This window comes from Oculina patagonica, chromosome 6 (assembly GCF_052425735.1).
Source record: "Oculina patagonica isolate OP01 chromosome 6, crgOcupat, whole genome shotgun sequence".
NCBI lineage: Eukaryota > Metazoa > Cnidaria > Anthozoa > Scleractinia > Oculinidae > Oculina > Oculina patagonica.
In genome coordinates, this window is record NC_135763.1 from 6,613,181 (window position 1) to 6,637,068 (window position 23,888).

Below are 23,888 nucleotides of genomic sequence, written 5' to 3' on the forward strand. Positions count from 1 at the left end.
AATCCGAATGCTATCGCTGTTATACATGGATATTTTTCAGGTTGCAAGAATGCTTGCTCTGGTGATGGCGGAGTTGATGAAAAAGACCATGTTAACAATGAGTATAGTTGCAAGAATATCGGTTCAACGATTGACCTATTCAAATGCCTTCCGACAACAGCAACAAAGTTGTAAGATTTTACTCTTCTTTATTATATGATTTCTTCTGTTTTTGTCGCTCCTTCTTTGTCTGTATGCGTGTGTCGGTGTCTGACTGTCTGACGATCTGTCTGTCTGTCTGTCTCTCTTTGTTTCATAACTACAAAAACATCTTTTAAAGCCAGTTTACACGAGCAATTTTTTTATGTGACAATTTTTATTTGCGAGCGAAGTTGGCCAATTTTTATGTAACGAATATATTTGTTGAGAAGCTGGCGTGTTAGCTTTTATGTGACAAATAACGAACAAATAACATACGAAAAATTGCTCGTGTAGACGACTCGTCACATAAAATGTGGCAAATATTGCGACAGCGTATGTGGTCCCCAATCTCCCAATATCCCACTGGGCACTTTGCGAGCGTATCTCTGTTGACCAAGGTCATAACTGACGCACTTAACTTTGAACTGTTGACAAATAATTGTTGTGCCATCTTCACAATCAAATGTATTTGTCACATAAAAATTGCCCGTATAAAACCGGTATTACTTAAATACTCTCGCCCTTGGTTCACATGTATAGCTCACTTCATACACCTTTTTTCCTGTATGAGCCATAAAAAAATCCTTAACATGGGTAACACTATAACGAAATTAATTTCAGGGCAATAAAGTATCATAACGACAAGAAACAAGAAAATATCGTTACTCGAAGAAAAAAAAAACAAGAGAAAAAACATTGACGTCAATATCTCACTTGTTGCAGCTAAAACTTCAAAACAGCATCATTTCTCAAGGACGTATATTTTATCAGAAATTTACAAGAACTTACATAAAGGTTTCTTAAAAGATGAGGGCCAGACAGTTTGACTTAAAGGGGGAAGTGAATTCTTAAAAGCGGGCGATTATATATGGAAATACGGTTAAAATAGTATAGGAATGTAAATGTAAATTGAACATAGGATACTAAATTGTATCTCTCTTATGCTCATTTTCAAATGGAAACAGGTCTTTACAAAGGAATAAGATCAGTAACCTTCCCACGGGTGCATTTCGTCATATGGCTGCCCTTAAAGTTCTGTAAGTTTATATAGATTAATCATAGAAATAGCGAAAACGCGCAGCAAACGAGTGAGTTTGCGACAAGGGAATGAAAATTCGTACAAACTACTTTCTGTGCTGTAATTAACATGAACGATTTAATATTAACCACTGCCCTACTAATATTTTGGTCGCTTTATTACCTGGAGGCAAGCGTTATTGTAAAGTATAGTAGAAAAAAGAAATAACTAGGGAACTTCGCCCTTAATTGAAAAGTTAAATTTTTTTGCCTTAAGTTGATTTCTTTTGCCTTTGAGTTAACTTCCATAGTTTATTTTATTTTACCGCAATTTTATTGTCTTTTGCCACAACGCAGATTTTCCTTTGCCGTGAATCAGTAATTTTATTTTACCATGAGTTGAGTTTTCTTTGCCGTGGAATAGTTTTTCTCTGTTGTGAGGTGATTTTGTTTTTCCGTGAGTTGATTTCCTTGTCTTACACTAAGTAATTTTCTTTACCGTGAGTTGAATTTCTCTTACTGTTAGCTGAGTTTGTTTTACCCTGAGATGATTTTCTTTCGTCATAAGTTGATTTTCTTAATTTGCCGTAAATTGATTTTCTTTTGTGTTGAGTAAATTTTCTTTTGCCGAACGTTTATCTCATTTTGTCGCGAGTTTATTGTCTTTTGCCCTGATCATGAGCTGATTTTTCTTTGGCGTGAGCTTTTTCTCCGATTTATTCATTGTTTTTTTCTCTATTTTTTAACAGAGATCTACAGCTGAATGAAATCAGTAGTATATCTTTAGACGCCTTTGCTGACTTGAAGGGACTTCATACGCTGTATGTTAATTTAAATGTCGATTATTTCCAAAATTAACGCTTAAACTTTAGCCTCCTTTAAATATAGTCTCTCAAGCATGAGGTTACCAATCATTATGCTAAGTACGTGATTGTATTTGCCATTTGGATACAACAAAATTACGACATTTGTATATACGACTTATTTAACCACATCCTTACTCCCTGATTCGTGAAGGAATCCAAAGTACCACAATAAAACAAATACGGTAAAACAGGAACAAAGGTTGTGTTTCCTGCAATGACCAAGAGTATTAAATAGTTAACAACTATTCACCTCAGTGTCGGTGGCTAGTTGTTTTGGCATATACTAAAACAGTGAGATAAATATCCCTAAAGAATGAATTTTGACTAGTTAATTCCTGTCAAAGTTTACAATTTTCTCGCGTGCGTTGCTCGAAGGTGAATAGGTGAATATTCGGAGTTTGAGTAGCCAATCAGCGCGCGCCAAAAACGCTATCCACTGTTTTAGTATATACTAATTCTAAATAACTCAGTTTTCTTTCACTTTCGTATTTATTAGGTCTGGATATAAGGCAGGTGTTAATAAGTAAACGTGGAAAATTAACAAAAATAACATCTGGATGATTTTGTTGTTCATACGTCTGTTTTTTCTCCTAGATACTTACAAAACAATCGTTTTCAGAATTTAACAGCAAATATTTTCTCACCTCTCCTGGCCTTGCAAACGCTGTAAGTACGTCAACAATCGCTTTGAACGAGGTAGCCAGACAATTTCAAAGAAGACAGCCAATTTTGATAACTCAGTTCTCTTTCACTTTCTTATTTATTAGCGCTAGGATTAGGCAGGGATCAATAAGTAAACGTGGAAAAGTAAACAGAAATAACATCTGGATGGTTTTTGATTGTTTGAATGTTTGTTTTTCCCCTAGAAACGTAAAAGACAATCAAATTCAGAATTTAACAGCCGAAATTTTCTCTTCTCTCATGGCTTTGCGATTGCTGTAAGTACATCAAAAATCGTTTTGAACGTAGAAGCCAGCCAATTTTAAATAAATGATTTTCTTTTCCTGTAAATAAAAAGTTTAATTATTGCACATGGATTAAACTAAAACGGATCAAGGTGTAATGATTTCCACGGTAATTTGTTAAAAAGCATGAGATGATAACGCTTAATTGCCATCCCAAGTTCTACGTGAAAATGCTAAAATTGAGTAACTTCAAAAGCTTACAATGTATCTTGGTATGTCGGATGCACAGATAAAATTAGCGCGAACGTCCTTAATATGTTAGTCAATTGTGATTTTGTGCTTTTAATATTATGTATAAAACGGAAAAGAAATAGATGCACGCACCGTAAAATCTCAGTGAAAAGTTAATGGCCCAGTATAAACGTCGCATTTCACATCTGCCGAATTTAATACCCGAATTTGATGAGTCGCAGTTAATTCATGAGCGAGTTTCATTCTCGTCACCATAGTCCTTTTCACGTCTCTTCGCCGGTGGGTCTTGGCACGAGAAACGAAGGGCTCTTAAGACAAAGGGAATTCAAATAGTTTCAAAGTTTTTGATTGGCTATTTAAAAACAAGTCTTGAACAGAAGTCAAGATATTCGCGCCCATTGCGTACGCGAAATTATAAACAGCCGTGTTTTCGAAATGGAAGACATGAAGAATTTCGGAGAATATTCTTCCAAACTAATAGCGTTCAACCTGTTATGACTTTCTCCATCCTAGAGTCTCGTTTTTTTTTCAAAACCCAAGCCCTTGATGCAGAATGGAAAAGCGCGTTTTAAACATGTGTATTTGGTAGGAGAAAAACAAGAGCTGCACATCGCACCCGATTCCGCCATTTTGTTTCTGTCGATGCGCTCATAGCATTTAGGAAAAAATGAAGAATTGTGAGTTAAACATAATTTAAATCATTTTGATTAATTTATGCATTCGATTCGGCACATGTCAAGTTCGTCGTATAAAGCGGCTGTCGAACCTCTGTCAAATATTCGACTGGCCCAGTCGACGATGCGACAGAAGTCGTATTTAATCGATTGAAACGTCGAAATTCGCAAACATTTAATTCCCAAATTGGATTCGGCAAACGCGAAATTCGACGTATAAACCGAGCCTAAGCTCAGGCAGACTACTGGCTCGTCCCCAGGCGTCCTTCTCTTTTGTGCACGGTTCGCTTGGCGTTGTGGAACTAATGCGAACGGGAAAAAGGACCCAACCTAGCCATCAACCCTCGCGCTCCCTGCTCTCCTGCCTGACCTTAACCATCCGGCCGATCAGCGCCTGGGGACGAGGCAGGGCGACTATAGACTCGCTGTTACGTGACCAGCATCACGTCAATATGTTTTTGACAACTTTGATTTAGAAGTAGCTTTCTTCATGTTCAACATGGGTCAACATCAACAGTTCGTTTGCTCAGTTGTAACTGAGAATCCTCATTTTTCGCGGAGAGGTCTGTCAAAAATATTACTCACACATGTATGAGAGTGGTTAATGGGTTTTATTATGACCGATGAAAGGCCTTTTTTCCGTAAATTGTGTAATGTTTTTTTTTTCTCGTTAAACGTGATTTGGTTACACTGTTGTGAACTGTGAAACGACTTTTCTATGATGATTGCAAAATGACTGTTGTTATTTCTCGTTAAATGTGACTGTAAATCGTGTTTTTTTTTTTCCTTCCAGAAGATTCTCCAGTAAACGTTTGAAAACAAGACTACGTGTGGTAAAATGCGTGACTAGGACTGATCGCCCGGCATGAATTTTAATCGAACTTTATCGAACTTATACCTTGGATTGAGTTCAAGTGAGTTCGACAATCGAACAAAATCGAACACGCACACACACAAAACGTTGCATAATGGTCCATTTTCATTAAAAATTCCTATATTAAAGCAACGAAATTAACAAGCATTTTTGGCTGCGGATGGCTAGGATTGAAATGGATTGCAATTGAAAAATTCAGTAAGGCTAAACTATTCAAAGTTTTCAGTTCCGCGTGTCGTAAAAGATCGATATTTGTGCCGAAGTTTGATTATGATTATTTACAAATTAAGGCTGTATCTCCCATTAGATCGATGTTCAAAATTTTTTTTCATGGGTTAAGTCGCTAACACTAATTTCGGAACAGTTTAGTTCAAAAATCTGCAAAATTCTCGTGTCGTACTGTAGCTCCTTTAAAAAGGGTGATCAAGATCTATCGACGGGAGCAGTTTATAAAACTAACTGCAGAGACTGTGAGAGAGTTTATATAAGACAAACATCACGAGCGTTAAGATCTAGAACAAGAGAGCACAAAAGAGCTGTTTTTACGGTTGACAAGCTAGAACTTTCTATTGGTGCAAGAACTCTCTGTTGCATGCAAAACAATCGAGAATTCGATTTCGACGACGTAAAGATTATAGCCGTTGTTCTTGTGATCAGACTGTTTTCAAAAACGTGGCATTCTATTCGAAACCGAATTCGACTACCTTATTCTTACTAATTTTCGCGATTTTCGCGATTTCAGAATAATTGCGAAATTTAATACGCGCGAAAAAAACATTGCGCGAAATTTAAACACTCGAAACATAATACCATTTATATCAAAACAATAAAAATATTAAATGTTTGGAACTGCAACTATCTACCCTTATAAATATATCTTTCCGTCTTGTTTTCGACTAGCACCCTTCCTCTATAAGTGTTTTCTTCAGCTTATAAATCGACCAAAACCTCTTAATTACAGTCACCAGTTTTCGTTTGCAGGCTTCCTGTAGTTACATTGAGCCAGACCTTTGTATATTCCCAGTAGTCTTTGACATACTGATCCATAAAACACTGACAAAATCGCGAAATTTAATACACTTTTGCTGTAATTTTTCTTACAATCACGAAAATTAATACTCGCAAAATTCGGTTCCTGAATTTTCGCGAAATTAAGTACGCGCGAAAATTAGTAAGAATAAGGTAACAAACACATGAACACTCCCAACATGTACAGAATCCTGTTCTGAATCACTAGTGGGTTATCGCCTTCTTTAAAAAAAGAAAAAAATACTTACATCTGGACGACCTTTTCAATTTGTGCTGAAGAAAGTTATAGCATTTTAAACCGAAAAGCCAGATATTTTTTACAGTTTTAGTCAGTGAGGACAATTTTTTTTTTAGTTTTTATGCATAAAACGTGAAATAGCCAATTTATGTTTTGGGTGATACGTGATTTAGATCACCCCTTTTACCAACAACTTCTACCACGCTCATGCGTGTTGCATTGCAAAATACAAGTCTGTCTTGGAAAACATTTAGGCCGTATTTTACTTGTTCTTTTTACCTTGTTCAATCAAGTAACTCGATCGTTTGGATATTCACCATTTCAAATTAATATTTTGCAAATTTGACAACAGCGGCGAACTTTCGTCTTTGCCAGCGAAAGCCTCATTTGCCCAGATTATTTTACTTAATATTTTGATAGTATCTGGTCATTTTGACTTGACGTCCGACACACCAAGATGCATTTTAAGCCTCTGAATTTACCAAAGTTTTGCATTTTCGCACAAACCTTGGGATGGTAATTATTGCAAGAGTGTTGTTCAATAGACAAATTCGGCTAACTCGCCCGTGCGGGTCACGTGACCTGAATTGGGTACAACAACAAAGTTTCACCACGTGCGCTCGTAACTTTGACTCAACTTTCTCCGCTATTATGCCGCACTTTTGTTGCGCTGGTGGGTGTACAAACAGCTCTGCGAACCGAAACGATCTGTCGTTTCATGGATTGCCGCTTCATTCGAAAAGTTTATTATCCCTTTGGATCACGAAAATGAAAAGAGATCCCCGACATTTCAGTGTCAACTGCCATACAAAGATATGCAGCGAACACTTCACATCGGATGATTTTATTAATCCAGAGTCTGCTAAGAAACGACTTAAGGCGAATGCAGTTCCGTCGATTTTTGCTTGGACTAAAGAGAAAGCCCAGCCTCTGAAAAGATCTGTTTTGGAAAAGCTGAACGAAAGCAGGACCGAGGAGGAGGAAGCAACAGATACAGCATCAGAAGGAGAAGGTGACATCTTGGGCTCAAGCGGGACTGACCATCAGCTTGTTTCTCGTAAGACACAGACATTTGAAGATGACATATGCATTAAATTAGATGATAGTCTTAGAATTCCCTGTTTGCATAAATTTTCCGTATCTCATCTGCTCTCAAAATGTACAACGCCAATGAGAGAAGAGAAGTTTTTCACTCATTTCACTGGATTTAATTCTTACATTGAGTTCATGAATACATTGCAATTTTTATTGCCTAATTTAAATAGAAAAATGTTGATTTACTGGGATACGGCTACACGGAAATGTAATATCATTGACACAGAGAAAGTATTTGAGGGTGATGATAATAATCAAGATAACAATGATGATGATGATGATGATTCCCAAAATAGCACAACTCTGACACGCCCTACTGCTCATAAACTGTCAGTTGAGGATGAATACCTTCTTGTTCTAATGAAATTAAGAATGGGCTTATCAGTCATTGATCTTGGAGAAAGGTTTTGTGTTTCTGATAGCACAGTAAATAATATATTCCTTACCTGGATCAACTACCTGTATGCAACACTTGGAAGTCTCAAAATATGGCCACATAGAGACATCATTTTTGAAAATTCGCCCAAGGAGTTCATAGAGAAGTATCCAGGTACCATTGTTATTATTGATGCTACAGAACTAAAAATTCAAGTACCAAGTGCACTCCAGAAGCACAGTGAGAGTTACAGCACATATAAATCCCACACAACATTCAAATGCCTCCTGGGTGTTGATAGTAAAGGAGGGATTATGTTCATCTTTCAACTTTATGAGGGTTCTATAAGCGATAGACAAATTGTGGAAAGGTCTGGATTCTTAGAAATTCTAAGGCAAAAACTTATAACAGGAGAAATTAAAAGGGGAGATGCCATCATGGCAGACAAGGGTTTTGATATCCAAAATGATTTAGAAAAAATTGGCCTTCATCTTAACATCCCTCCCTTTCTTAAAGATAAAGTTGGATTTGAAGAAGATGATGTCATTAAAACTCAGACCATCGCAAAGCATCGAATTCATGTAGAGAGAGCAATTTGCAAGGTTAGAAGGTTTCGTATATTTCACTCAGTAGTTCCAGTATCTATGTTTGGAAGCATCAATCAAATATGGTCAACAGCATGCCTTCTCTCAAATTTCCAGAACCCAGTGCTGGCTTGATTCATAAAAGCCACGAACTACAACATTTAAAGCATAGCCGTTTGGTAGTCTAATAATGTTCTGGTAATCTGCTTCTTAAACAAGTCCATTATTACCTGAATAAGTGGTTGGGTTTCATGTTGTTATTGACTAATTTTAGAGCAAACATGTAAGATTTACCAACTAGTTTACTATAGTTCAACTAGTGAAATCATGTTTCTTTCTGTAATGTAAATAGCACTTTAAATCCAATAAGCTGACAGTATTTGTATGAAATGGCTTATTGCCTTTCCCTTAAAATGAAGGAATAAACAGAAAATGTTTGGGTTTAATGACTTGAAGAAAAACTGTTTACAAGAACTTCCGGTCTGCTGTTTGTACAGCTGTTCACTCTCCTTGCTCTGCCAACAAGAAATGGCAGAGCATGATGCATATAAAACTGTGATAGTTTGGGTAAGAGAGTATTTTTCCAATAGTTAGAATCAAAATATATCCTATCAACACACATTTCATTCGAGTCAGACAAATAAATGCAAAAATCACACCATTTTAAACCGGTAAGAGCCAGCTGCCCCTGTACTTGGGCATAATATCCACATGAGTGTTCTTTTTTTGAGGTAAAATTTTCCTCCAATTTTCTCAAGATAAAAGTTTGGGTCAGATGCTGCCTGTTCCAGTGTTTCACCTCTCTTTGAAAAAGGACACTTGATCTCAAGTAAACCATATTTAGTATCAGTGGATGGATCAAAAACTTTTCCATCAGGGCTTGCTCCAAGATATGGAAAAGTCGGATGTACAGATAGACCTGCATCAAAAACCACAAAACTTGGTACTTGCTTTTGCATTTGTTTGGCATATACTGTCCTTGCAAGTTTCTCTTTTGCTTTACCATGTGCAATGGCTCTCACATTAGACAAATCCTTTGGTACAAATATAGTTTTCAACATTGATTCTGATGGCCTTTGAACCCGGAAATAAACTTTGCCAAAGTTAGAGGCAGTTAGTCTGTAGTTGTGTTGATTAAGCCATTCAGCAGATTCACCCTGCAAAACTGTTCTCCTCTCCATAGCATGAGCTTCTTTTAAATCTATTACTATGTGATCAACAAAAAAGTCAATAAAATCAGTTTGGTCTACACCTTGAAATTCATTTAAATCAAAGGGTGTCGTGTCAGCCAGAACAATTGGAATATCAGGAAATTCATGGAGTGCTGTATTGTCTGAAGGAACAGTAACTCCTGTGAAGTTGCTCACAAAGGTTGTGTTTGGTCGACCACAATCTTGAAGCTGATATCCTAGGCAAGCACCAAGGGGCACATTTCCAAATACAGTGTTCACTAACAAACCTGGTTCTTGATCGCATAACAAATAAGAAAAGGGGGGAGGATTTTCTCTTTGTTGTAGATAATGCACTTGATCCATCACGTGATGACTTGGGAGTCCACATCTTAAAACGGGTCCCCTAGCATCATATAGTTTACACCTGACAGGGTCTCTTTTCCTCTTTCCACATCTGTCTGTTTCTGCGCGGGCATAATGAGTTCCCATTACAGGTAAAGGGCAGATAGAAGCAGCTCTTGGAATATGCCAGGATTGGGGAAGACTTGTACAAGTTGCATCACTAGGGATTTCCTTTATATTTAAACATGAATAGTCGTTCAGCTGGAAAATTAATGCAAATATGTGATTGCAGTGTCCACCACTTCCCCCTTTGCAGGAACAGTGTGCTTTCGAAACTTTGGCTCTGCCATCGTTCTCCCTGAAGATTGCAGATAAATAATGCGGCTCTTCGCTTTTTCTTAGAGATCTATAACAGCGCGCTTTAACATAAAAGTCACCCGATTCCTCGCAAGCATAAATGTCATAAACATACCCTTCTCGAAAGAACTTGTAGCTTTTTTCGCCAGCATTCTTTTTGCCTCCTTGTTCTAGCCACAAAGAACACGTTATTGGGCTAAACTGAGGAAAGTTCCTCATAGATTTTGACCATTTTTGATGTTTTTTCGTGAAGGAACAGCTACAGCAACGCTTATGATTTGGACAACAATTACAAGCGGAAGCCATTTTGAAAGCAAACCAAAGGAGAGCCTCGTTTTCAGGCAATGTAAACACCCAATTCAAATCACGTGATGTGTTAGCCGAATTTGTCTATTAAAGCAGATTTTTAAAAGTACCATTGCTAGAAAGCAGAACAGCAGCGCTCGCATTAACATGTACAGTTAATCTTTTTTCATATTGTTGCAAACGAAGTGCTGCTTTGTTACAAGATGTCTCTTTTAAAAGTTTTTTATTGCCCTGTACTGACGATAATTTGTCTCCTTTTATTTCAGGGACTTGTCATCCAATAAAATTCCATATCTACCCACCGGGTTATTCACGAAGCAAACGAGCTTGAGAGAGTTGTACGTTTGTCAGCATTTTTCGTTCTTTTCGTCGATCTTATTGTAATATAAATTAAAAGGACCAGTGTCACGGCTTGGTTAAGTTTTGCCAAATACTAGCTATGAAACTAAAAATGTTGGCAAAGAACCATACCGCCATCCGTTAAGTGGTTTATTTTATGTTTCACTTAATTCTATGGCCATCTTTTCATGTTTAAATTTGGCTTAAATTCATGACACAGTTCCCTTAAGAAAAGCCGTCGACTCATACAGAAGGTACAATCAGTGACAAAATGTTGGCGCAGTTGCTGTTTTTCTTACAGCTTGTATCATATAAAAGTTAAGTAATTTCCCCTCTCCCCCTTTGCAATCTTGCGTAGCATGCAAAAAAAATAATGCCTGCAATTGCTGCTTACTTGTGCTCATGAAACACACTGCACGGGGAGTTTAGGCACACTGTACTGTCTAACATTGAAACGGGGGGAGGGGGTAGGTGGGCCAACGACTTTTGCCAATGATTGCAATCAGTGACAAAATGTTGGCGCAGTTGCTGTTTTTCTTACTTGTAACATATAAAAGTTAAGTAATTTTCCCTCTCCCCCTTTGCAATATTGCGTAGCATGCAAAAAAATAATGCCTGCAATTGCTGCTTATTCTTGCTCACAAACTGAAACGCACTGCACGGGGAGTTTAGGCACATTGTACTATCCAACATTGAAACGGGGGGAGGGGGTGGGTGGGCCAACGACTTTTGTTAATGATTGTAGGCCACTTTTGTACGCGCGCTTCTTGTAGGTTCTTGGAATTAAAAAAACACAAAATCTTCCGGCAGGAAGATTTTTCAAGGAATTAAATTTGGAGCTAATCCTTGTTGTTTTTGTCTTATGAAATTTATATTAGGCGTCTTTTTTCCAGAAAACAGTTCTTCAGAGTTTGTTTATTTGGGCGATCATTGTGTATCATGTCAGCTTAAAAACTTTTTAAAAGTGTTCTAAAAATGTAAAATGATCTTATTAACACTTTTAAGAAACTAAATATTTGGCAAACGTTCTCTTGCCTTCGTCAGACGTAGTTTGAAACAGTGTAACTGCATGCATAATCGGGTCTTATTTGCTGCTAGTCTCCAATGATGCAGACAAAGGTAACTAAACATTTGTAAATGTAAATGTGGCGAGAGGATAAAGTAAGCACTTGCAAACCTGCGGCACAAAATAGAATCATGTAAAATATAATCATTCTGTAAATGTTCGTTTACGGAGTTTTGGTGTCGAATGGAATGCAAAACCTCTAGAAATAGGCGTTCTAGTCATTCAGGTTTCTTTCTAGAATTTCAACGTAGTCTTGGTTAATGTCGTAATCTGTTGCTCCCTCAGAGATTGGCCAAAAGTCATGTCAAGAAAAAGAAAACTAAACAATAAAAAGATTAATGGATATAGGCAAAGCAAGCCAATAGCACTGAGCTTAACATTGGCGACAAATTATTAATTAATGAAATCCAAGTCCAACTGGAGGAAGGAATCGTGGATAGAGTTAATGATTAGCCTCAGAAAGAAAGGGAGTTTGGACCTTCTTTACAACTAGGGTCATACAGGGATATTTTTGTGATGCGTGTTTAGCAGATTTGATTTTCCGTGAAACTTGCTTATTTTCGTCATTCGGGAAAATGAAATTTTAATATTCGTTATCCGTTATTTATTTTTATTTTTTTACCCGTGAACCGTGCCAGAGACCGCCCCTGTAAGACCCTCTATGAAGCAGCAGAAGTAAAAAAGCAGAAATCACAAATATACGATCTTCCTTAAACGATTGTAGATTGGAGACTAGGCCTCCACTCTAAAACATACTCTGGATTGTGCTGGTTCAAAACCTTTTCAAAGCTAGCTGTTGCGCTTTGTGGCGATTTTAAGCAGTCAGTCTTGCAGGTGCACACAGGTTTTAGGCTTTGATATTTACGTTGTTCGGTTCAACACAGCCACTGTTTCTTCTTGGAACTCTAAAGAACGGCTAGGAAACTTGAAAGCCAAATATCACGAAGATTTTGAGGATCGTTAGTGGAAGAATTACCACTGCCCAGGGGCAAAATTTATAATTTGAAAAGGTTACAGTCTTAGTATATTGAGAAGCGGAATTTAAACTACATACATGCTACTATTATGTGGTGGTGGCTAACGCTGAATTGAGAGACGATGGGAAAATATATGACAAGGAAAATGTGTGCAGGAAAGCCAAAGAAGCAAATTTTCCGAGACTTTCTTGGAGCAAGCAGAAAGATACCATGGTCGTGATCTTTACCAAAGGTTCTGTGGAAACTAGTAAGAGAGAAATTCTGACTAGTTAGGCATTTGTATTTGACCCTCTTGGAGTGGCAATCTTTCTAGCCCACAGCCTGAGTAAGGAGGCTAGAGGGCTTTTGCTTCTTAGAAGTGGCTAGTCCCACAGTTTGGGTTAGACCACCTATACTACAAATCAACTCGCAGAGAGGTTTGCGTGCAACACCTACCGTGGGATTCGGTACTTATAACAGAGAAACTGGTAAAACATTGTTGCAAGTTCAAGGAATACCTTATTTATAAAGTAAGAATTTCCTGTAGGCTAGCTACAGCCAAAGGCAGTCCATTTTTTGTTTACATGTCTTCGGTGATACTGTTGGCACAGTAACTGCGACGGCAGTGTACGGATTATTCTTTAAGACGTCGGGCGCAAACCAAGATCTTTAACCCGAGCCATTCACCTCGAACTGGTACCAAATTTAACGGATAAGCAGTTCATCAGTATCCGCACATTTTGCATCGCAAAGGAGCAAAGTCCAATATGATCAACGCTTATAACGGTAGAAATTTTACAGGTACAGCAAACAGGTCGAGTAAGGTGGTGATCCCAACTTCACTTTGACAGTTTTTTGCCAAAACACGCAATCAGTAACTCTACAAGGAAATGTTCATATACATCAGATTTTTGACAGTTCGAACCATATTTCAGCTTCGATGCAGTTAATATACAACAGACTTAACAGCACGATTCACTTTAACCCTAAACAATACAAAAAAGTTCAAAGATAGGAGTCCTTTCATCACGCGTGTTTCTGACGCAAGAGGGACTGGGTACACAGGCATCTCAGCGAAAATAACAACACTTACTCTTAGGGATGTGGGTAGGGATTACTATACAGGAGGTTATTACGAAAAGGGGATGCCTTTGTCAGACTGGAGGTATATCACTCTGTATGTTTGCTTGCCTGTTTTTCTGTCCAACTCCCTGCCTGCTGCATGCCTGTTTGCCTGCCTGTCTGCCTGCCTGTCTGTCTGTCTGTCTGTCTAGTCTGTCTGTCTGTCGGTCTGTCTAGCTTTTCTGTCTGTCTGTCTGTCTGTCAGTCAAAATGATGCTGAATTTCAGAAAACTTCTTAAGTGGCTCAAATCAAATAATTTAAGTTTTAACTGTCGTGGGCCACATTATAATTGCAATTGGTGGCTTGATGCAAATAGGACAATATATCACTGTATATAATTTGCTTATCCAGCTTACGCTCGATTACTGTGATAAAATGCGGATTAATTTAAGGGCAAACGATCGTAAAATTGTGAAAGGAACAACCATTGTTACTGTCACATTTAACAGTGGTTTCCTTTCATTACTTCTGGTGGGTAGCTTCGTTCGAGGGGTCGATACTTTTAATCATCTTAAAGGTGTGGCATATAAGGGTCGATCTGTCTTACTGTAATCGTACAATGTGTGATTTTGTTTTTTGCAGGAACCTTAGGCACAATAAAATAGAAGTGCTGCCTGAAGGAATATTTGAAAACCTATCAAGTCTAGCTGCTTTGTAAGTACATGCATCTGACAAGTATTTAATTTAGGAGGCTATCAACGGTTTCCAGCACTATCCATCTCTTATACTTTGATGGATCAGTACTGCAAACCTTTTACAGTTGCTCCTACAATAATGGTACCAACACAAATGCCTTAAATACCCCCCCCCACCCCCCCCCCCCCCCCCCCACACTTCAAGTCACTAGTCCGCCGGTCCTGGTTAAGAACTGCTACAAACTGGATAATGATCAAAATATTAAAATACAACTTTTTGCAAAACTAAAAGGGCAGACTATAAGTGAATATTAAGCTTGAACTCTAACCTTTATGCCGAATATAAAACCGACTGACTTTTTGACTTGAACGTAACAAACCTCGTTCCATAAACTAAACTGATTAACTGAAGGTTTATGCTTTGTTTACTGGTATTTTATGTTGTTCTTGTTAACCCGTCTTGTCTGTTTCTCTGGCAGGCTGATTTTTTTTGAATTACAAAATGGTAAAAAATGTTATAATGAGAATATTTAAAACTAGCTCATATCAAATAAATTAGGTTTAATCGCCTCAAAAACTAAATTTAAAAGTACTGCTTCTGCTTATAACGTTGCCAACTTTGGCTATTCTCGTGACTTTAAGTTAGGAGTTACGAACAAGTCTACGCTGCATAATCTCTCCATATTTGCATGGATGATAAAAGACTGTCAAAAGGATACCCTAAATTTGGCGAAAAAGGGGTCATTTGCAGTGGATGGCAGTGGGAGGCTGTAGTGTATTACATGTCAGTAGCCCAGCGGTTACTCATAAGAGTACATCCGGGATGCGAAGAATGTGTAGTGAGTACTGTGTGTACGGTCGTGCATTCTGCTTTAAAAACAGGTGTTAGCCCTTGTGACTTGCCTTTGTGGCCTTTGAACACTACAAATTGGCGACGAGGATGTCGCACTTAGCGGAACGAGCGTTGCCGCCCTAAGATTTAACCGGTTCTTCCTTTCAGGTCGCCAAACGGTGGCGACAGTGGAAGCGATTTTACCAATATTACATCGATGGCAAAGGAATTACGAACGCCTCTCGAAAGAAAGCTCAATTACTTCATTTAGCGGGCATGGAAGTCCAAGATATTTTCGAAGTCCTTCCGAATTCAGGACCGATCAATGCCGAGGAGGGTAACGAGTATGTAGTGTGTCTTCGTAAGCTTGATGCTCTTTTCGCGCCGTGGACGAAGTCCATGTTTTTTCCACAGCCGCCCAGACGTTGTATTCGATTTAGGTGATTATAAGACAATGTATGAGAATACTTTGAAAATTGCTCGAAATAGTACTTGTATGAAAGATTTGAATAAAAATTTCTTACCTTATGTTTATCATGCGTTATTTTGACATTTCTGTGCCTCTAGAGTGGGTTTAAAGCCGTTTAGACGAGTTTTTCTTTCCGACGTTGTCGCCATGGCGCGGTCGCTTAGCTAAAATTTTGAATCTTGTGCCCAAGATAACTTTTCACGCATTCAGACAAAGCAAAAGTGGAAACCCAGCGCTCGAACACGAGCGTTTCTCGGGCGGTTAAAATAAACTTTGGAACCTTAAGCGAAGGAAATCGAAAGAAGAATTATCGACGGCTGTATTGAAGCAATTTTGGTGAGATTCGACACTTTTTGTGGTATTTAAGGAGCTTCGAGTGCGAACCGTTGGCGATTTAGGTCACCTGCCTTTCGTTTCTCTTTAGGGGAAGCAACGTCAGAAAGAAAAACTTGTCTAAACGGCTTTAAACCCACTCCAGAAGCACAGAAATGTCAAAATAACGCATGATAAACATAATGTAATACATTTTTATTCAAATCTTCAATTCAAGTTCTATTTAGAGCAATTTTCAAAGTATTCTCATACATTGTCTTATAATCACCTAAATCGAATACAACGTCTGGGCGACCTGTGGTTTTTCGACAACTTGCGTTGACCAAGGGGAAGACCGCTGTTAAATTTATGGTTCGTTTACGGAAACAAGCTCGTCACTGCAATTTTGGCGCAGCTTTGGTGGAAAATGTGTTAGATCATCAGATCGAAAAGCTCCCCGATGTTGAACTGAAGAAGAAATAACTCGAGGTGAATAATATTACGCTAGAGGCTGCGATGGATAAGGTCTGAAAGTGGGAAGCTTCGCGTGAGCAAGTGAGTCAAATCGTTACGCCAAGTCAAGACCGACAAGAACCCGGAGCAAGTGTTGGAGCAGGGACTAATGCTGTCGAACAAAGGTCTGGGCGTGGATCGAGAGGTAAAAGGGTTTGTTTCAACTGTGGAAAAGAAAGTGGCTAAAGACGGCAATTGTCCAGCTCGTGGACGGAAGTGTAGTAATTCTGGAAAGTGCGGACACTATGCTAGCTGTTACAAGGAGGGAAGGATCCCAAAGTTTGGAAAAAACAAATACCACTTAACGACGGGGAGGAAGACATCAGAGTCCAGGAAAAGCAGGTCAGGCCAATCTTGTAGAGGGATCGTTGGAACCCTAAGGTGAGAATGCTTTATTTGTCTTTACCGTAGAAGAGCAGACATGCTATTTGGCCGCTTCTGCTGAGCCAGTGATTTGTGTAAGCATTGGGGCAGTAAACATGGATGTGTTGGTTGACTCTGGACCTGGGAGCAATCGTATAAGCATGGACACTGTTAAGGAGTTAAAACATCAGTTACTTAACATTCAGGCGTAACTCTGCACAAGAAAGTTGTATGCTTATGTGAGTCGTGCGCTTGAAATCGAAGGTCAGTTTCAGTCAGAAGACTGTGTTGGTAAAACGAAGATTGTGGCAGATTTCGTTGTTGTCAAAACAGGTCGTTGTTTGTTAGGATATTCGACTGCCACAGATCTTGAAATCCAGCAGGAACTCTTGCCACAAGGAACTGTAACACTGTTAATAGCACTTTTCAAGTCAACAGCAGACACCCTCAGAGGTTCGTAGCTTGTTGGGTCTCGTTGGATTCAGTGTCAGGTTTATACCCGATTTTACAACAACTGCTGATCCCCTGAGAAGACTTGCAAGAAAAGGAACACTGTTTATGTGGGGCGAGGAGCAAGAGAACTCATTTCAGAAATTGAAGAGTCAAGTTGCAAGTGCACCAGTCTTAGCGTACTTTGATAAGGACGCACCTACTCGTGTTTTTAGGGGAGGCGCGGTGGCCTAATGGTTAGTGCGCCGTACTCCGGATCGAGCAGTCCGGGTTTGAGACCTGGCCGGAGCACTGCGTTGTGTTCTTAGGCAAGACACTTTACTCTCATAGTGCCTCTCTCCACCCAGGTGTATAAATGGGTACCGGCGAATTTACTGCTGGGGGGTAACCCTGCGATGGACTAGCATCCCATCCAGGGGGGAGTAGAAATACTCCTAGCCGCTTAATGCTACAGAAACCGGGATAAGCGCCGGCCTGATGAGCCACTTGGCTCGACAGCAGGCTTTACCTTTTACCTACTCGTGTTTTTGAAGATGCCAGTCCGGTGGGGCTTGGAGCAGTGCTGGTCCAATAGAAGAATGGAGACAGTCGTGCTGTCTGTTACGCCAGTCGTAGTTTGAGCCAAGTGGAGGGCCGTTATAGTCAAACCGAGAAAGAAGCACTAGCCCTAGTTTGGGCATGTGAACGCTTCCACTTCTACTTGTATGGGCTGCCACAGTTTGACCTCGTAACAGACCATGAAGCACTCAAAGTAATCTATTCAAGGAAGTCCAAACCTTCAGCCCGGAAAGAGCGCTGAGGTCTGCGTATACAACCGTAAAACTATCTGTCTGTTAGGTGTCATCGAGAAAGAATGCTGTAAAATTCCGTTAATAAGCCCTCCCGCTTATCTCCCGCTTGTCTGTCTGTCCGTCTGAATTTTATTAAATCACAGAATGGTACTACAAAATAACAACGACATAATTAACTTGATAGCAAACAAGGGCAATATCAACTAAAGTTAACGGTATGCATAAACGTTCGCAGGTAGACCGACGACATATTAAACAGGTACTTGTCAGCTAATATCCTTAAGAGAATAAAAGTCACGATAATTGGCCTGTTCACAACCCCATCACTTTTGTGGGTACCTAAATTATAAAATGCTTGCCTAATTAATTATAGATAGCTGATTTTGATTCTTACTCTTTTACGCAATTCTTTATAATAGTTTGTCCAATTGAGTTGACTATCGAGATATTTATTAGAGTAAAAAACTACTCTGTATTATATATTTACTTAGCATTAATTTTTCTCGACTTTAATACAGCCAATCAGTGACAATTTATGGTATTCGGAGGTTAAATAAAGTTTCAGTTTAATTCATGTCAGTTCTGTCCCTCTGTCTATCTATCGGTCTTGCCTATCCCTACTCGATTCGCACTATATCTTTTTTGGATGGAATCTAGTCCACAGTATTGAACAACCCTCCCGTTGCAAGCTTACTCTGTCTCTTGTAAAAGAGAAAAAAACTTATATACAGCGTGAAGAACATGAAAACATAATGTGTATTTTGCCTAACATGTTGGTGGTTCTAATAAATATGAACTTATTGTTTTTAATCATCACCTTAACATTTTTCATAAGCTTAAATTCTTGTTTCATTTGTTACAGGTACCTTAGCCACAATAAAATAGAAGCACTGCCTGAAGGAATATTCCAAAACTTACCAGAGCTATGGGGTTTGTAAGTACATGCACCTGTTCAGTATATAAATTGAAAGATTTCAGGAAAAATGTCTTCAGAACTACATCGAAGAGCAAATCATAAATTTTCGCAGCAAATGTTTTTTATTGATATTTACTTTTCCTTGGAAGTTGCAAGGTATTTAAATTGCATAAATTTAATTACATTTCGTTAAGAAGATCGATTTTGATATTTTTGAGTTTAGTGTTGTTTTTTTTGCTGTTTTCATTTTATCGTAGTCGTTACTCCAAGTATAAGAGCTATAGTAACGCGATGTTAAGAAGAAAGAAATCATTAAGGGCAGACAATACCTCACTGAGACGCTACGTTCACTTACGCTGTTCTTGTCCATCCGTCCTTTGACTGTCGGTCGGTCTGTCTGTCTCTCCGTCTGATTATCTGTTAAATTCTGGTTTCATTTGTTACAGGGACCTTAGCGTCAATAAAATAGAAGCACCGTCTGGAGTAATATTCCAAAATTTATCAAGTCTGTAGACTTTGGAAGTACATGAATCTGGCAAATATTTAAATTTAAAGATTTCAGGAAATATTTCTTCAACAAACAACATCAGAAATAAAATAAAAAAAAACACGAAAAAAGGCAAATCAAACTAAATTACATAATTTCTTACTTTATATGCCACTTCCCTTTAAAATTTTGAATAATCTATTTATTTTCTTCACAGTTTCATATTTAATAATAGTTTTGTTCTAAAAACTTTGTATTTATGTCCGGTTTCTTCTGCAGTCCCACAGAAACAATTTTACAATAATAATAAAGAAGTTTAGTAAATCCAAAGAAGGGCACTGCTTTGATGTTATTCGAAATAAAACATTTTGCAAAGTAAGACGAGCTACTTGATTTCATAAGAGGTACCAGCAAGATTCAAAATAATTTCAAAACTGTCTGACGTGGGGACACTGGTAAAAAATGACACAAAGTTTCTGGTTCAGCCTCACAGAAAGTAAATAAATAATCAGTTTTGAAACCAGTTTTGTTTTATTTCGCATTCGTGAAATGTCTTGGTATTCACGTGGATAAAATACTGTTGCGAGCGAAAAATTGGTTATCTACAGCTCGTGATGATAATATGTTTTGAACTGACATGAAACGTCCGTTTTAACTGAAATATAGATAATTTCAAATTCATTTTTCTCTCGCGGGGTCAGCTTGAGTGCTAAAGTTTCAGCAGGTTTTGGTTAGCTGTACTTAAGCTGTTGCCATGGTAAGAGATTTCTTTGGTACCTTTATTTTGGCCTGTATTGCTCGAATGTTGAGTGGAAACCATCTTAACTTGAGGACAGGATAATTGCCTATCGTTCTTGGTGCCTGATAATTCAACTTTTATTTCCCAGAAAGTCTAATAACACTTGGGATCGCTACTAATGGTGAAAGTTTAGCGATACTCTATGGATGGTCGTAACTTTTAAAGGATTGTTATCTTCGGAACTTTACACTGACGTAAAGTATGACGTAAAGTCAAAGGATGTCTCAGAAAGCATATAGATGGTCTGACTTAAAAACCCAAAGACCTAGGAATAAAGCTACACCTATAAACAAAATAACCGCGGTTTAAGTTGCAGCCTATCTAACTGAAAAAGGTTTCAAAGTCGAGGCACGAAATCGATAAAAACATAGTAACAGTGAATTAAGTTTTAATTTGTAATTACCAAAAAACAGAAAGCTTGAAAAAGTACTTGTTTTTTATAAAACATCTTTTTCCCTTTTATAAACCAACTTTACTAAAACCTACATATTTCAGGTTTACAAGCACGAAAAATATAATACAGATTCGATAAATAGATGCAACCCGAACACTAAAAGTCACAATAATCTTATCGACTTACCGAATGTTTTGCAACCAAAAAGAAATACACAGCGACACCTCAAACAGCGACAATATTAAACAATTATTCCATGAGCGCGCGTTGGATATGGGACGGTTGATAGCCAACGAGGCGACTATAGCGCCGAGTTGGTTATAACTATCTCATATCCAACATTATTAAATTCTCAACCTCGGATATTGCATTTCTAGCTTTCTGATTGGTTTACTGAATCCCGGTTATCAGCTCATATACCTATGTTTGACCTTATATGGGAAATAAGTGCGGCAAGTGCCGCTCTGCGTAACATTTTTCTGCGGGAAGCGACAGTTCCATCAGAAAAATGGTTGAAAACAGCAAATTCGGCGAGCTTTATGAACAAGAAATAATCAGCGGTGCCTACAAAAACCACATAAATATCATAGTAAAATTAACTACGCAAAAAAAAAGGATTGAAGCGAAAATTTTAATTAATAATACTTGCAAACGCACAACAACTGAAGAGCGAGTGAATAAAGTAGAAAAGCAGCAAATAATTTACGAAAGCGGAACGGCAAACTGACACAGTTTCATTCAGTGTACATCATAAAATTAGGCTCAGCACTTCTTCAAAGTGTGTTACCTTTCAAACTGGGTCTTGTAATTTCATACTTCAATAAACCTGTTCCACTTTGAGCTCAATTTCGCTTCAAATAATATAGCAGTGTTGATGACAGCCGTGGAGCCGTAAACAAGTACAATGTAACTCCTGCTTCGTTCGACTTGCCCAAGACGTGTAGTTTCCAGAAAAGCTTTTGCTTCGGATCATCCCGTAAATCTTCACTGTTGTCACAATTTCCAGGATATATAGACGACTTTAGAGGAGATTGTTCGAAGAAAATCTTTGGAAGAAAACTCTTTCGCTCGCTTTCCTCGTGTGTTTCATTCAACTCAAGAAGTGAACACCGCGCCAAAAAATTTTCCCGCCTCGATCCTCATACTATCACTTTGTTTACATCAAAATAAAATGTCCAGTCGATTTAAACTTAAAGAAGAATTTAATAAAACAATGATTCCATTCGCCCTCGTTGGATAGTCGTTATTTACCACCTCGTATCCAACGCGGGCTCATAGAATAATTGTTAAATATATCCTACTGCTACTGCAACTGCTTCTGCTACTGCTACTGATACTGCTACTGCTACTGCTACTGCTACTGCTACTGCTACTGCTACTGCTACTGCTACTGCTACTGCTACTGCTACTGCTACTGCTACTGTTACTGCTACTGATACTGCTACTGCTACTGCTACTGCTACTGCTACTGCTACTGCTACTGCTACTGCTACTGCTACTGATACTGTTACTTTCACTACTTCTAGTAACTAAGTCCTCTCATTACTTACTCATCCCTGTTCTTCACTTAAGCCCTTGGCTGCACGAATAAAAAAAGTGAATTAGCATACGGTTGGCCTGTTTAGCCACTCGCGTAGGTGCAGATAAAACAAACTGGAAGCTACACCATCGTTTCTCGTAGACGGAAGGATACCAACTACAAAAAGTGACGAAATTATAACAAATATTTGCTTTAAGAACATCAACTTTTCGCGGGGCAACTATTAGCCGATAGTTCCTCGACAGAAACACTCCATTGTTTAAACAGAACGTACCTAAGAACAATAGATGCCCGGAACCCCAGATGTGCGCACGGATTGTTGAGTATCGCTGAACGACTTCGCCTCCATTCTCTTGTTTTGTTGTTTTAATGATCCTCAATACGGCGGTACCTTAATGGATCATCCCTTTATCCACATATCTATCTCCCATACCTCATTTCATACTCTTACCCATACCAGAGATTGAAACGTGTAACGCGCATTCACAGCGTTTGAATATTCGGCTTAAAAGAGTCCACTGTTCCAAAAGCTCAGCGTCATAAACACAGTTTTTATCGTGAACCACAGTTTTCCACCTCCTGTCTTTCCAGATAAGAAAGCTAACAGCATCACCGGGATAAGCTGTCGTAATATCTCTGTAAGACGTAGTTTGTGCAAGAAAACACGATAGTTCTTTTTCTAAAGGCGATCTTTTTTTTTTTTTTCGAATAAGGAGTCATTTCTGCTTTCTCCAACAAAGCTTGACGCCTTTTTTTAATGGCGTTCATATTAACAGGAGGCTCAGAGATCTCCCTGTATTCTCTAAGGGGTGTTTGAAGCTGACGTTTATAACCGCAACGTTGCCAAAATCGAAAGTCAACGAAGATCGTTAGCACTAACGTAAATTGCAGCAAAAAGTAGATACGAAAAAACAGTTAGAATCTAGTAGTCATTGCTCTCCCACCTGGAAAGCCCATAGAGAAGAGCTAATTGCTTTCGGCCTCAAACTAGACTTGGAAGGAAAAAGGACCGCATCCGAACAATGAGTGTGCGCTGTTTGGCCACAGCATTTATCACCGACCCACAAGGGAGGTAAAGGAGAAGGTTCTGAAACAACCAAAGTGACCGTCGCATGCTGGGATTCGCGTTTGAAATGTCACCGCCTTATTAGTATTCAGCACGTGTAGAAGCCCTCTACCTCTATCCATACTACCTTTCGGTCTTGTCGCGTGCACTTTTGTGCTTTTTTCCAACAAAGTTTCTCAAATTAGCTGTAAAACACAAAAAGGACCAATTGATGCTTATGGCGGGAAAACGTAAGCGTTTATGATAACACCATCACATGACGACAACTCCTGGTTAAAAACGTTTACACCAGCCGATTTTGGGGAGGGAAAAGGTGAAAAGTGGGTTAAACAAGCACCTGCGAGGTCGTGCTGGGCATTCAAGTTCAGTGCCATAAGATCTTAAGTATGCCCGTTCAGTCCACCGAAAATAAATTGATCACATACAATGTCCCAGCAACGCTGAATTAACGTGGCACAATCGGACAAACAGCGGGAAGATTCATCGGCTTGGTTAAAACCAGGAGGATCGAACGTAAAACATTGTGAACGCCTTGTCTTGCTTGTAACATCATGGAAGATGTGGCGAGTT

At 38.7% G+C, this 23,888-nt stretch overlaps 2 protein-coding genes across 2 annotated transcripts in view; both read left to right on the top strand.

The window, feature by feature from the left end:
* LOC144656582 (uncharacterized) overlaps positions 1 to 23,888 on the top strand; it is a 432,902-nt gene that overhangs the window by 387,795 nt on the left and 21,219 nt on the right. The gene's annotated exons all lie outside the window — the stretch shown is intronic.
* LOC144657421 (uncharacterized) lies at positions 6,582 to 8,546 on the top strand. Its single transcript, XM_078517767.1, has one exon. The coding sequence runs from the start codon at positions 6,687 to 6,689 to the stop codon at positions 8,223 to 8,225; it is 1,539 nt and encodes a 512-aa protein (XP_078373893.1). The 5' UTR covers positions 6,582 to 6,686; the 3' UTR covers positions 8,226 to 8,546.

Coding starts and splice junctions, on each gene's coding strand:
- LOC144657421 (XM_078517767.1), top strand. CDS start 6,687: ATGCCGCACTTTTGTTGCGCTGGTGGGTGTACAAACAGCTCTGCGAAC.